Consider the following 13,818-nt stretch of genomic DNA (forward strand, 5'->3'; position numbering starts at 1 on the left):
GCCTAACCACTAAGACTAACCACCAGCTGATCGCTACTTTCTTGCTTTAGTTGGGACACTAGATTTCTACAACAAAAGATGTATAAATTTTTGTAAGATAAAATACACTACCGAAATATCCCTTAATCTGTGGATTTTAATTCTGTAATTTATGAACTTTTTATACACCAGATTATGAAAAAAAGATACAGAGCAACAGGCCTCGTAAAAGCGTTTTCATGAACGTATTGCCAACTACGAGGGCCTTATTATTTAAACAAGAGTCTAGATGGTAACCATTTCAGGCGAGCTAACAAGACCCATATAGTATTATATTGACTAGGCTAAGGTAACCAGGCATCTGCACTTTTAAAAGTGGCAAATAGCAGGACGAAAAAAAAAACTTGGCTTACAGTTTATTTATTTATTACACTTAATGGCTATCTGCCTAGCAAATGTTATGCCATCAAGGGTCCTAAGGGCTTTGCACTGGGGTTTTGTGCCTCCTCAAGGGACTGGTGAGACCAATGAGAGCCTGGAATGTTCAGCTGCACACTAAGCAGGTTATTCCAACCGGAGCTAGTGTCAAATAGTGTCATATATGGCCTTAAATTGCTTTTTCTAGCTGATGCTTTTCTAGTGCCAGCGCTTTTCTCTTGTTCTCTGCTCGCCAGTTTTCACAATGCAACCCCATGATGCTCTATCATGTGCTTCCGTCAAGGCTTTCAAAGCAGCTTTGATGCTGAAGGGTTTGTTGTTGTGTTTTTTTTTTTTTGTCCACCTTGTGAGCGCTTCCCTTCCCTTAACTGCAGCCATACAGGAGTCGTATAGGATGCGTGAGTTTTTCATTTTATAGATATAGCTGGGACTGCATCAGAATTGTGTGGATGCTTTGCACAGGCTAGCTCTTCGAAAGACTTCAGTATCAGGTATTTTTTCTTGCCATCTACCATTCAGATATTCTTATCTTATTTTATAAAAATACAAATGTTTCTTTATTTTTTTTTTTCTTTTTGCATGTTTTCTTTACACAGTCCACATTTCTGAGGCATAGTCCATTTATATATATATATATATATATATATATATATATAGAGAGAGAGAGAGAGAGAGAGAGAGAGAGAAAGAGAGAGAGAGAGAGAGAGAGAGAGAGGATGACAGCTTGATAGACCCCTAGCTTTGTTCGTGTGGTGATACCTCGTCCATTTCAAACATTTTATAAACCTGAAATAATATATATACTTCTTTTAATTTTTATTCAAGTTAATAGAAATCATTTAGGCATAAATTTAATACATTGATACCATTTTTTTAACGTAACCTGTTCTCTCTACTTCACAAAACCTGTAATAAAGCTTTTCATTCAATAAATTTGTATTATTAGCAGTACTGACAGTTAACCAATAAGTTACTATCCAGTTATTTTTAGCTCGATAGCTGATCCGCAGTAACGTATGGTTTAAATTCACATTTAAAATAATTCGCAAAAAAAATTAAGAAAATATACATTAATATTACTTATTTTTAAGCTATATTGATATATATTTTTTTTAGAATCAAAAGTCTTGTGTAATTTAGTAGGGGTTTTCTAATTTTAGCAAACCTAAAGGTATCGTCTACTGTGACCCGCAATTATTATCATCGACTAGGGAAGGATTCCCTTGCCGGTCAAGGTCGCTTTGTGCGTCACTATGACGTCCAAGTCTAAGAATAAAGAACACAGCCCGCCAGGATTCTCTCTATCTACGCGACATAATTAAAAATATATTTATGCAGTTTTAATATTTAAGACATTTAAAATTGTTTTAGTTGTATAAATTCATAGATAATAATTTTAAGTATAAGTCTAGCTTGAAAAATGCACTGCTATTTGCCTAATTTATTATGTTTTGTGCAAAAAATGTCGTCGCGTATGAATACAAATTTCAGAAAATGTAACCTACGTCATAGATTTCCCTCTAGTTTCCAATATAAAGCCTCGGCTGGAGTGGAAACCCAACATTCTGAGCTAGACCAATAGAGAGTGAACTAGTGGAAAAAACTATAGTGTTTACAAAATAGTGTTTTTCATTTGATATCAACATTGAAAGTTGTTCTATTTCTTGTCACTGTGAACGTGTGTTCCTTTAACCGTCAAGATAGAGCCACTACACCCTGCCTACATTTCTTCTTTTGAAGATTTGACAACAGTTGCTTGTGGACAGAAATGCCCTACTCTTGGTGAACTAATGGATTCACTACCACTTTCCGAGTTGCAGACTTTCTTCGCTAATAAAGGTGAGCTGGCTTGTTACGCTTCTAGGAAGTTTTTTGTGGAGTCGATCGACTGCTCCCCCCTCGATGTTCTTGACCCCATGCTTGAGCGTGCCTTAGATCTGAGTGAGTACATTTGTCCAGACATTTACGACCATCATCGATCCAACTTTTCTGCTCACATTTCCTCAGATTTCCCCGACTGCCAGAGTCTGCCTCAAGTGGTGCTGGACGCAACGGCGGTTGTCCATGAAGGGAAATACCCAGGCGAAGGCTCAGTGTTGCCTCCGCCGGTGGTCAACTTTTTGGAGCCCGGACAGAGCCCTACGCCTTCAGATGGATCCAGCTATTACAGCGACGACAGCAACAGCGGCACGCCGCACATACCAGAGTTCAGCCAACTGACGTCTCCTGCAGCCGAGGCGCCTAGCACCTCCAGCTTCCAGTGGCCCAGCTGCAGCAATGCGATCAGTAACAACGACAACAAATTCCCAATAAGGACACCTAGCTCTAGTAACTTTGGCATGAAGCAGGAAGAGTTTCCAAGCTTCGACGCCGACGGCTTTGGATTACCGAATTCCTTAACGCACATGTCCCAGCCCCACCCACCTGTCTCCGAGATGTCACCATTTCCATTCGTGACGTCACCTTCAACGTCTTTACCTTCTCCATCCTCGACAATATACTCAGTATCTAGTCCTGGCACCCCGGGGCCGTCAGGCTCAAGCCGGGGACGCCGCCCGCACGGCTCTAGCGCCCCTTACTCCAGCAAGTCAAGGAGGCGGCATGTGGAAAAGGGCACTCAGGAGTACGTCGACAAACGTGCCCGCAATAACGTGGCGGTCAGGAAAAGCCGCGCCAAAGCCAAAGAAAAGCAGCGGGAAACCGAAGGCCGTGTGAAAGACTTACTCGACCAGAACCACCAGCTCCAGAAAAAGGTGGACATGCTCAGCAAGGAACTTAGTGTGTTGAAAAATGTGCTATCGAGTATTGGAAGCCCTATACCTGACGATTTCTTAAGACTATTAGCAGATTCTTCTTGACATGGACACTAAATTTTAACCTAAATACTCTAATTTTTTGTTTGTTTATAAAACAAGTATTAGTGAACCATGATTTCTGTGAATACTGTAAGTTCTCGAACGATGCCAACAAGACTATTTGATCACTATTAAGGCAGCCCGGTGTACTTTCCTTCTTGTGCTATTCAGAACAAAATGCCACAGTGAGTTATTGCCTCACTTTTACTCTTCAATATCTTTTATTCTTTATATTTTTTTTTTGTGTGCAGACGTTTTTAGCTTAAACAATCTTTGAATATTCCACCTTTTCGATGTTTATATTTAATGCATGTTATTTTTTTATATATTATTATTACTAAATATCTATATTTAAATTGTTGAATTAGTAGTAGTCCTCAAACCATTGACTGCAACTGAATCAATAGGTTTGTCGTAAAGCTGTGATGAAATAGAAAGATAGAGATCTAGATAGATGCAGTGGTAGAGTTAAGCTAGACCGTCAACACTGCAAACTGGGTAATTTGTTATTTCTAGTCTAAGGCGTACTTAAAGCAGCAAACATTGTTCCTCCATCCCACCTGTCACTATCTATTTTAGCGTCATCAACTTTAACCCATTCTCCCCGAAACCTTCGCTTTCTTTATTTCTATTTTCGTTCTATTTATTTGTGAATATATATATATATATATATATTGCTAAAAAAAAAAAGAAATGATCTATAAAACGAAGACTTAGCAGAATCTTGTTGGTGTAATTAAACTTGTGATGAATATATATATACTGTTTTTAGAAAACAAATGTGATTCAATTCATACGTACAAGACTTATTTATTGTTTTTCACGATTCATTTCATATGCTACTGTTCAACTTGACATGCTTCTGGTATCTTTCATTTTAATTAGGTCTACTTCAATATATAGCCAATAGGTTCCTATAAGCCACTCTGTTTTGATACACTTCCCCATACAGACGTGTTTTTTAATGTCTTAAGCTAGGTAGAGTATTCACAATGTTTTGCAATAGAAAGAAGGAGGAACACAGGTTCTTAGCATTAATCAGTTGCTTATAGTTGAATAATGCACAATAGAAGTTGAACTTTAACAAACACATTACAAGTTTATTCCAAATGAAATCCGGTCTTCACCATTTGTATTTACTGTAAATATCAACATCACAAATCCATTTCCCTACTTCATACCACTACTTCATACCACTACTTCATACCACTACTTCATACCACTACATATATCACTACTTCATACCACTACTTCATACCACTACTTCATACCACTACTTCATACCATTACTTTATACCACTACATATATCACTACTCTCTCCTTGATCCATCTTCTACTCCCTAGCTTAAAGTATTGTTGTTGTTGTTTTTTTTTTTCTAGTCGTTAGCTGCACAGTTGTTTAAAATTGTTACTTCCTATTTGTGATTTGTTTCATTGAAAATACATGAAATAAATTTACATTTTGTCTAAAGTTTGTTCTTAAAAGTACGATATTTGTAAACTATGACAAATGATTCGACGACATTTGTTGGTGCCATTCTTCGTTGTCTGGGTTGTTTCAGCGTGATCTTCAAGTATAATTTTACATAAACCATACCGGTAACTTTTACATACATACTAAGTTGTGTGACCCAATTATTTGTTTGATTTTGTTCCACTCTATTGTTGGCTCAGGATGAGCAAAAAATTGATATTTTTTATGATACAAATACAAGATAGTATCTTACAAACTTATCATGGTTTGACTTTATTTGTTGATTTTGTTCTTGTAAACAAAGTTGTTTGTTTTGTTTTTGTTTACACTGCACAGCAATTTAGAAAACAGCCTCTATTCACCTACTACCAATATAGGCCTACAGGGGAAAGTACTTTCAATGTAATTAAGACATAAGTCTAGTTAGCGTGTATATCACTTGAAACATATGAGAATTACGCTTTAAAGGATAAACAACAGTAAATTATACGCTATTAAAAGTTTTAATAATATAAAATTATTCGTTCAAGGCAAAGAGAGTATAAAAAAAAATGCAGATTCAATCATTTGTGAGGTTAAAAATAGACGTGCTATTCGAGGACGGGCGGTCATGCACTCTGGATCAATTTTTTTTTTAAAACTCGGCTCTGACGTAGAGATTAGGTAGTTATTTATAAGTGAGGAAAATACCCCGTGACGTCAATGACATCTGCTTTTAGGCGATGACCCACTTTTCTTTTATTTTTTTTTTCTGGCGAGTCAGCCGCGCGTATTGATTTGTTTTCAGACAACAAGCAAGCCAAAGAACTCCCACGTACGAACCTTTAAGCTGAGCAGTTTCTTCCGCCTTGTGTATAGTACACCCACATAAAACAGCCCGTCGTCATTTAAACAGATGAGGGTAGGTAGTTTTAATGCAGTGAATGAAAGATGCAAAACAACACATGTCGACTGCTAGCTGTCGAAATCAATAGAATTAAAAGAACGCTTTGAACTGTACCAAAGTTTGAGAATTTGGGGCATATCGTCACAGGCCAGAAAGTGTACTGTTGCTAAAAATAGGCACATTATATAATGTGGATAAATATAGCTCGCCTTATAAATAGATTTACTTTTACAATCCAAAGAGGGGTTCTTTACAATGTTCACTATATTTCACCTGGCGTGAATGAGAGAGAGAGAGAGAGAGTAAACGAAAGTAAGAGAAGGAGAGATAGAAAAATAGTTATTTTATTAAGTTAATTTCTGAAGTGCAATATTCTGTCGCCTTCATCTCAATTATCTTCTAACTACACATACAAATTAGAAAAGAAGGCAACGATTGTTGAAGGCAATAACGAGATTGATGTATCGCTTCTGATGCGAGCGTCTTGGGATACAAGCCATCGGTAATAAGGATGTAAAAATGGACTTCTGCTTGGATCTTTCCCACGTAGAACAGTTTGCTCAGACCGGACAGTTGAGGCGAGCTTCTTTGAGTCTTAGAGTTCCAAGAGCCTAGGACTCAACTCTAAGGGCAATGGCGAAGAAGAAGAAAATTGCTCTATTACAAAATGAGTATAATAATTCAGTAACTATTAAGGAAATTACTATATGAACCAGTTTTTTTTTATTATATAACTTTGATATAAATTCTTTTTTATGGATACATTTTTATGGATATTATTTACTAAATGGAGACCTGGTGGCTGAGTGATAAAGCGCTTAGTTTCTGAACTGGGGGTACCGAGTTCAAATCCTGGTGAAGACTTGGGATTTTTAATTTTGGGATCTTTAGGGCGCATCTAAGTTCATTCAGTTCTGATGGGTACCTGAGGACCAGAGACAGGTGACCTTTACATCGTCTGCCCTATGGATCACAAGGTCTCAAAGGGAAACTTTACTTGTATTTACTAAACAGATTTGTAGTTAGCATCTTTCTCCATTAAAATAGTTGTTTACAAAAGATGGTATTAGGTTATTAGATAATGCTAGGCCAAAGGAGAACAGAAAATAAGGTATATCTTTACAGAGCAAGATAAAAAAAAAGCTTTAAAAACAAGTCTTAAAATATTATAATTGAAACATGTTGACAACTCATAGGCTGCATATTCAACTGTATGTGTTATGGAGTGTGTGTGTGTGTGTGTGCGTATTTCCTATGTTAAATGGAGTATTTATTGTAAGTTGTAGAGAGAGAGCGAGAGAGAAAGAGAGAGCATTAATTTAATGTTAGTTTTATAGAATGATGTAAGAAAGCTGTGTAAAGCACGCGAGACGACCCCAAGTAACAATAAATACTTCGATTGATGGATAATATGCTATTTAAGTCAATAACGTAGCCAGAATTTTTTCGGGGTGGGGAGGGGGATAAAGTGGGGATACATTTTCCCCCTTTATATATATTTACAGACCCACACATACGCACATATACAAAATGCTTCTAGCTTCATCAGCTTCATCAGCGAGGTCCGGGGACAACCCCCGGTGTCAAGCGTTTTTTTAGCGGCCCCCGGAAGGGGAAAAGACGGTATTAGTTTTGTGTGCAATGTCTGTCCGTCCGTCCCGTTTAGATCTCGTAAACTAGAAGAGAAAATGAAAATCAGACATCATAATATTTTAGACCTTTCAAAGTTCTGATGCAACGGCTACGTTTTTCTTTCCTGAAAGCGAAAAATCTAATTTTTTAAAATCACTTATGCAAGCAGTTTTGTAATAAAAATACACCACTTTTACAACTATTAATAGTAACAAACAGGAGGCTCTTTATCAGGGTTCTATATCTTCTTATCTTATATAATACAGACGTTACTTCAAAAAAGAAGATGATTACGTCCTACGCGTCATGCATTTAGTCATTATAAAATATCTTCAACACATTTATGCAAACGCAATTTTTTTGTCAAATTTTTTTTTTTATGTAAGTTCTGTTATATTATTTACTATATTTAAACACACACACAAGTTTACTATTTTTTAAAGAGAAAAAATCTATTTAGTATGCATATAAGTTGGACAATTTAAAACAACAATTAATAAGTAGTTGTTCATATTATCGCGTGACCTGCAGTGCTGCATTATTGTTATGAAATACAAACAAAAATTTACGAGAATGTTTCTTCCTTAAGAGATTGTTCCTTTTAAAAACAATTAGATCAATTACATATTCATTAAAAGACATCAGTTAGGCCAGGTTCACATTTAACTTCACATTTTCTTTCACCTATCCTTTGGTCTGCTGGGGCACCACACAAGATCTGTTAACCTTTTTTCTCCACTCTTCTCTGTCATTTGTCTTTGATAGAATTTCATTCTGATAATATTGAAACCTGCCTTTTTACCTGCCTGGGTGGACCACTTCGGGAGGGGGGGGGGCGATTTTCAGTTTGTGTTTCCACAAAGAGCTAGGACAAAATCTTCCATAGACCATGATCGCGACTAACAGTGTCAAAGAAAAAAGCCTTTGTTTCACAAAGGGAGCTTATTTGTCCAGGTTCTGCTCCCTGCAATTTTCTTGTAATTGTCGCATGGCAAATATCATGCTTTATTTTTTTTTATCTGGGGTAGGGGGGCGGTTGGAGAAGAGGTCATTAAAATTATTTTTGACTTGCCTTCATTTCGCATTTTAAAAAATTAATAAAGGGAAAGCTGCGTGTTATGGTGTGTGTGTGTGTGTGTGTTTCTATGGTGACGGTAGCAACTGGTTGTGAAGGATGCCAGATAGGTGGCAGTGTCGTCTTTTGCCCTAGACAGACGGCTCCAGAACCCTAGACTGAGTTAGATTTTGTTAAAAAATATTATTACTCAAGTCTAGTCTAGTATATTTATTTTATCTCACATCAACTTGAACGTGTCTATATCATAATAAAAGTTATATTTAGTATTGTTCACAAAAAAAGCTATTCAAGTCATTTCAAGTATATAAGTTAAGATATATTACGCCTACAGCGGTTTAGTAGTCTGGTGCTGCAAGTTACGCCTACAGCGGTTTAGTAGTCTACCAGCAGTTTGGTGCTACAAGTTACGCCTACAGCGGTTTAGTAGTCTACCAGCAGTTTGGTGCTACAAGTTACCCCTACAGCGGTTTAGTAGTCTACCAGCAGTTTGGTGCTACAAGTTACCCCTACAGCGGTTTAGTAGTCTACCAGCAGTTTGGTGCTACAAGTTACCCCTACAGCGGTTTAGTAGTCTACCAGCAGTTTGGTGCTACAAGTTACGCCTACAGCGGTTTAGTAGTCTACCAGCAGTTTGGTGCTACAGGTTACGCCTACAGCGGTTTAGTAGTCTACTAGCAGTTTGGTGCTACAGGTTACGCCTACAGCGGTTTAGTAGTCTACCAGCAGTTTGGTGCTACAGGTTACGCGTACAGCGGTTTAATAGTCTACCAGCAGTTTGGTGCTACAGGTTACGCCTACAGCGGTTTAGTAGTCTACCAGCAGTTTGGTTCTACAAGTCAACGAGCGTCAACAGCACTGCGGTCAGCTGAATGTAGCGACATAGCATGCACCATTCTCTCCTTGGAAAAAAATAAAAAAAGCAAATGGCTGTAACTGTGTTTTACTGCATAGCGTGCCGTAGGCTATACATTATCCATTGGTCAAGGTATTAGCGTAGAGCCTACTTTTGAGACATAATATAGCCTACGTTGTTTGGTTGAGTTCCAAGATTTGGTGGATTATTCTATGTGAACTCTAGGGACCAGACTTTGACCTACTCATTTTGACACAAATGACGCAAATCAAGTCTTTGTCTTCTCTGGGGGAGGTCTCATAAGCTATCTATATTGTCTGTGCTTCAAGTTCTATAGCTTTTATCTAAGATCTCAAATGTAGGCCCATGTGCTGCGGTCTTCGTCAACGCTACTGGAGACAAGCTACGTCATGACCTACCTATGATTCCATTCATAAGAAAAAAAATATGATTACAAGGCTTTTTTTTTTTTAATTTAATCTAGGACGTCGCCTGGGATAAAAATAACCTCTGAATACGTTCATCTGTCTATATTTAAAGAAAGTCTGTTTGTTGTACTACTTTAAGCTCTTTGATATCAGATATTTTTACCAGTCTTTACTGTCTATAGATCAAAACGCTTCTCAAGCTGTTTCCCTAAGTACCGGTACCCTTAAAATGAACAAATAAAAAAAAATATTCTCAAAGGCTAATCTCACTTACCAATTCTTTGTGAACAAATTGTAACCATAGGCCTTTTCTACAAATTATTTTGTAAGGTATAATTAAGAATACGTTGTAGGCCTATTGGTTGTATTGTGTGGAATGTGTTCTAGCGAGATAATTGAAGAAAGGCAATAGTTATAGAAGTCAGATCAATGACATAGAGTTATTAGAATATCATTATCATTAAACTCCATGTTACTGAGGGCTTGAATGAGTTAAATATGAGAGATAGGCCTACTTTACATCAAAAGCGTAAATTGTAATTTTAATAAGCATATTTGATCCATGGGCGGGACGTGTAATCCATATTCCTGAAAATGGCGTCCCAAAAAAATTCTTTATTGGGAGCTGTGTGCAGAAAAGTGCCCCCTCACAAGCGTTACAAAGACATGCTTAAAAGCAACCCTAATGAGTGCGAGATTGACATTGACGGCTAAGAAATACTAGCTCTCGATTGTTCCTCATGGCGTGAAGCGGTAAATGTCGTAGTCTCAAGATACGCAGAGCTAACAAAAGATAGAGCAAAAGTGGCTAATCTGCAGTAGACCCAACTTACCAACGCATGAGTTGTACGTGGCCGGCTTTTTAAAGTGAAGATAGGCCTTTTTAGCCTTCTTTGAGTTCACAGGGAATGAGAAATGTGCTCATCTTCGACCACGTAGGAGTAGCTATATCTAAATATAGCCCTATAGAGATATGAAGGTCAGTTAAACATTTGTAAAGTGTATCAAGATTTTAAATCGGATTATAGTTCACCTGGATATAGGTTCTATTTTGTATATATTATTCTTCACATAAACTGTACTTATGAAACTTCATTATCTTAAAAATTACAGATACTCCTTCGAAAGATAAGATAATTACGCCCTGCGCGCATCTTAAAGACTTAAACTCTTCCAAGTCATTGTTTTCCATAGTGATTCAGGCAACACATTCCATGCTCTAATTGCGCTAGAGAAGAATGATCACTTGTATGAATTCGTCCTAGCATACAGAATAAGAAATGTCCCTCATCTCTGTGTCTTTCGGAGTAATTTATTGGGTTAGGGTTAGTTAGGTATTATTGTTTCTTTTATTATATGTTTATTTAGATAACTGTGAATCGGTATCCTATCGTCTTGTTATATACGTAAATTAAAGAGTTATTTACACCAATAAATACAAGTTCTTATTCATTATAATTATCGTTACTTCAATGCACTTTGCACCATCAACATTCCTAAGTCCTACCCTCTATTCCGGGGTAAGAGTTGAGCTCATGTTGAGAGCCATTCGAGCAAGTGCAAATGACACGAAATGGTGACTAGGTGAAAATATGGAACTCAATTGTTCCCTTCTTTGTGGACCATGGCACAGTAGGCGTCACGGGTGATTGGGTTAATCTCCGAGACATTTTGAAATGGACCCTTGTGTTAACCAGAATCAAAGGGAGAGACAGACGGAAGCTTTACGCCAATGCTTTTAGAAAAAAAAAAAAAAGTTTTGCAAATCTTCAGTGCATATAGAGAACTTTGTTTGTTATCTTAGCGCGTGGTTTTAATCATTCTCGACTGTATTGTTTGTTTTATCTGTATGCGTGCGTGAGAAAGATCGTCTGCTGTATTGAATTTGTCAGCGAGATTTATGTACGGAAACATTATGACGTCATTAAATGTGTGAAATAATTAAAAAGTGTGTTCCGCACTGATCAAGTTTGGATTTGTTTCGTGTGCGTCAGTTCGAGAGTAGTCTTTTTTTTTTCTAGTCACCGACTGTTTCTCAATCTTGCCTGTTTTAATTGCTTATGTCAGGGTTAGTAGCACTTTTCCATGACGAAATTTTAGGAGATTTTATGAGGTTTTTTAAGGATGAAATGTATGTGTGTGTGTGTGTTTCCTATCCGTTTGTGTGATACATAGTAAAACATACACAAAACTAAGCATTTATCAAATCAATTATTGTTATTTGATTTTTAAAATAATAAATATCTTGCCAATATGCCACAGAAACAATGTTATCAGCTGTGGTATGACCACAGAAAATGTAATGAAAGTTATCTAGTAACAACTTGACTGTCATCCCAAAACCTCAAAGAACCTTTTTTTTTTCAAAGATTTATTTAAAAACATTACAAATGGTTACTTTTCCAATTTTTTTAAAAATAAGAAACATTCTTAGATGTGCCTTATTCATGATATATATTCTCTGTGATGGAAATGTACATTTTTAGTTCCTATGTGTATCTTATAGATACTAGAGTCATGGTGTGCATTTGAGGTAATGTTTTATTCTTCTATTAGTTAACTTAAATCCTTTTCATAAACAGAGCCAGTAATATATAGGGCAATATTGGCCTATTTGAATGTTTAGTTGACATTTGCTTACTAAAAAATGGCTTTTGGATTGGGGGGGGGGGGATTTAGACCTATTCGCGTTTTTTTTCCTAGCAGAATCATTTTCAACCATATAGTTTCCCTGGCTTTTTACGAGTGAAATGATATTTACGGACTTTTCACAGCTGTGTGAGAAATATTTTCGTTAAATCTACAGTAGATCTAGACTCTTGATCTAAGTCGCTAAAATTCGCGGACTTTTCACGGCTGTGAGAGAATTGTCGTCACTGAATTTACAGTAGATCTAGACTCTTGATGTAAGTCACTAAAATTCGCGGACTTTTCAGGGATGTGAGAGAAATATCTTCACTATATATATTCTAGTGATTTAGCGTAAATCTAGACTCTAGATCAAAGTCACGAAAATTCGTGGACTTTTCACTGCTGTGTGAATATTATCTTCACTAAATTTACAGAAGATCTAGACTATAAAGCTAATTCGATAAAATTCGCGGACTTTAACTCTAAGTCACTAAATTTTGCGGACTTTTCACGGCTGTGTAAGAATTATCTTCACTAGATTCTAGTGATTTAGAGTAAAGACTAGACATAAGTCACTAAAATTCGCGGACTTTTCGCGGCTGTGTGCGAATTATCTTCACTGAATATACAGTAGATCTAGAGTCTAGATCTAAGTCACTAAAATTTGCGGACTTTTCGCGGCAGTATGCGAATTATCTTCACTGGATATACCGTAGATCTAGAGTCTAAATTTGCGGGCTTTTCACTTCTTTGTGCTAATTATCTTCACTAGACTCAAAGTGATTTAGCATAAATCTAGAATCTAGCGTATTTCTAGAGTAATCTAGAAATTAGATGTATCGAGATCATTAAATTGACAAAAATTCACGGAGTTTTCAGGTTAGGTGCGAATTATCTTCAATAGATCTAAATTAGATCTAAATCTAAATCTAGATACTATTACAGTTACTAGATACTAGCTAGATCTAGAAGATTTACGGACTTTCCACGCGAAATCATTCTTAGTCTTACACTTACAACAAGAAGATTTTAGGTGAGGGAGGGCCCGGAGGAGTGTAGCCTACAAATTAGTCTTGTAGTTGCTCTAATAGTCACTACAGACTAGATCTAGCGCGTCTTTAGTGGTAACAATAAATGACTTCAGAAAAATACTGCTAGGTGAAATGCTTGCTTGAGCCAAGGCCATCTTCAATCACGAGGTCGCGCTTCACAAGTGGGTGAAAGGCGGTGTAGACGCGTCACTGGTCAGCTCATTAACACAGCCAGCCCGTAAGGTCATGCGATCAGAAGGCCTAGTTACGCTGTTGTTTTTCCCCTCACATTTTTAGCAAGAAATAAGCAAAATTATATTTTTAAAAAAATATTGGGTAAAAATTTTAGGAGAGTGGACAAAATTTTAGGAGACTTTCGGCATTTTTTAGGAGAATTTTAGGATACTTTTCATTTTTTAGGAGATTTTAGGAGTTTTTAGGAGCGCTACGAACCCTGTTATGTGCAATAGAAATGAGAAAGAAAAAAAAAAGCTCTATGGTCCTAATCGCGCATATGACTTATACAACCTCC

At 36.9% G+C, this 13,818-nt stretch overlaps 1 protein-coding gene across 2 annotated transcripts; it reads left to right on the top strand.

Annotated features, from left to right (window-relative positions):
* The first annotated feature begins 1,967 nt into the window (after positions 1-1,967).
* On the top strand, positions 1,968-5,007 carry LOC106073122 (CCAAT/enhancer-binding protein alpha-like). Of its 2 annotated transcripts, XM_013233600.2 has the most exons (2): positions 1,968-2,256; positions 2,425-5,007. In XM_013233600.2, the coding sequence occupies exons 1-2, from the start codon at positions 2,208-2,210 to the stop codon at positions 3,273-3,275; spliced, it is 900 nt and encodes a 299-aa protein (XP_013089054.2). In that variant the 5' UTR covers positions 1,968-2,207; the 3' UTR covers positions 3,276-5,007. The 2 variants fall into 2 exon arrangements, with proteins under 2 accessions (XP_013089054.2, XP_013089053.2); XM_013233599.2 differs by having other exon boundaries at positions 1,968-5,007.
* Positions 5,008-13,818: the final 8,811 nt, after the last annotated feature.

The sequence above is a fragment of the Biomphalaria glabrata genome, chromosome 7, assembly GCF_947242115.1.
Source record: "Biomphalaria glabrata chromosome 7, xgBioGlab47.1, whole genome shotgun sequence".
NCBI lineage: Eukaryota > Metazoa > Mollusca > Gastropoda > Planorbidae > Biomphalaria > Biomphalaria glabrata.

Excerpts from the sequence above, each read along its gene's own strand:
- LOC106073122 (XM_013233599.2), top strand. The coding sequence starts at position 2,208 with ATGGATTCACTACCACTTTCCGAGTTGCAGACTTTCTTCGCTAATAAA.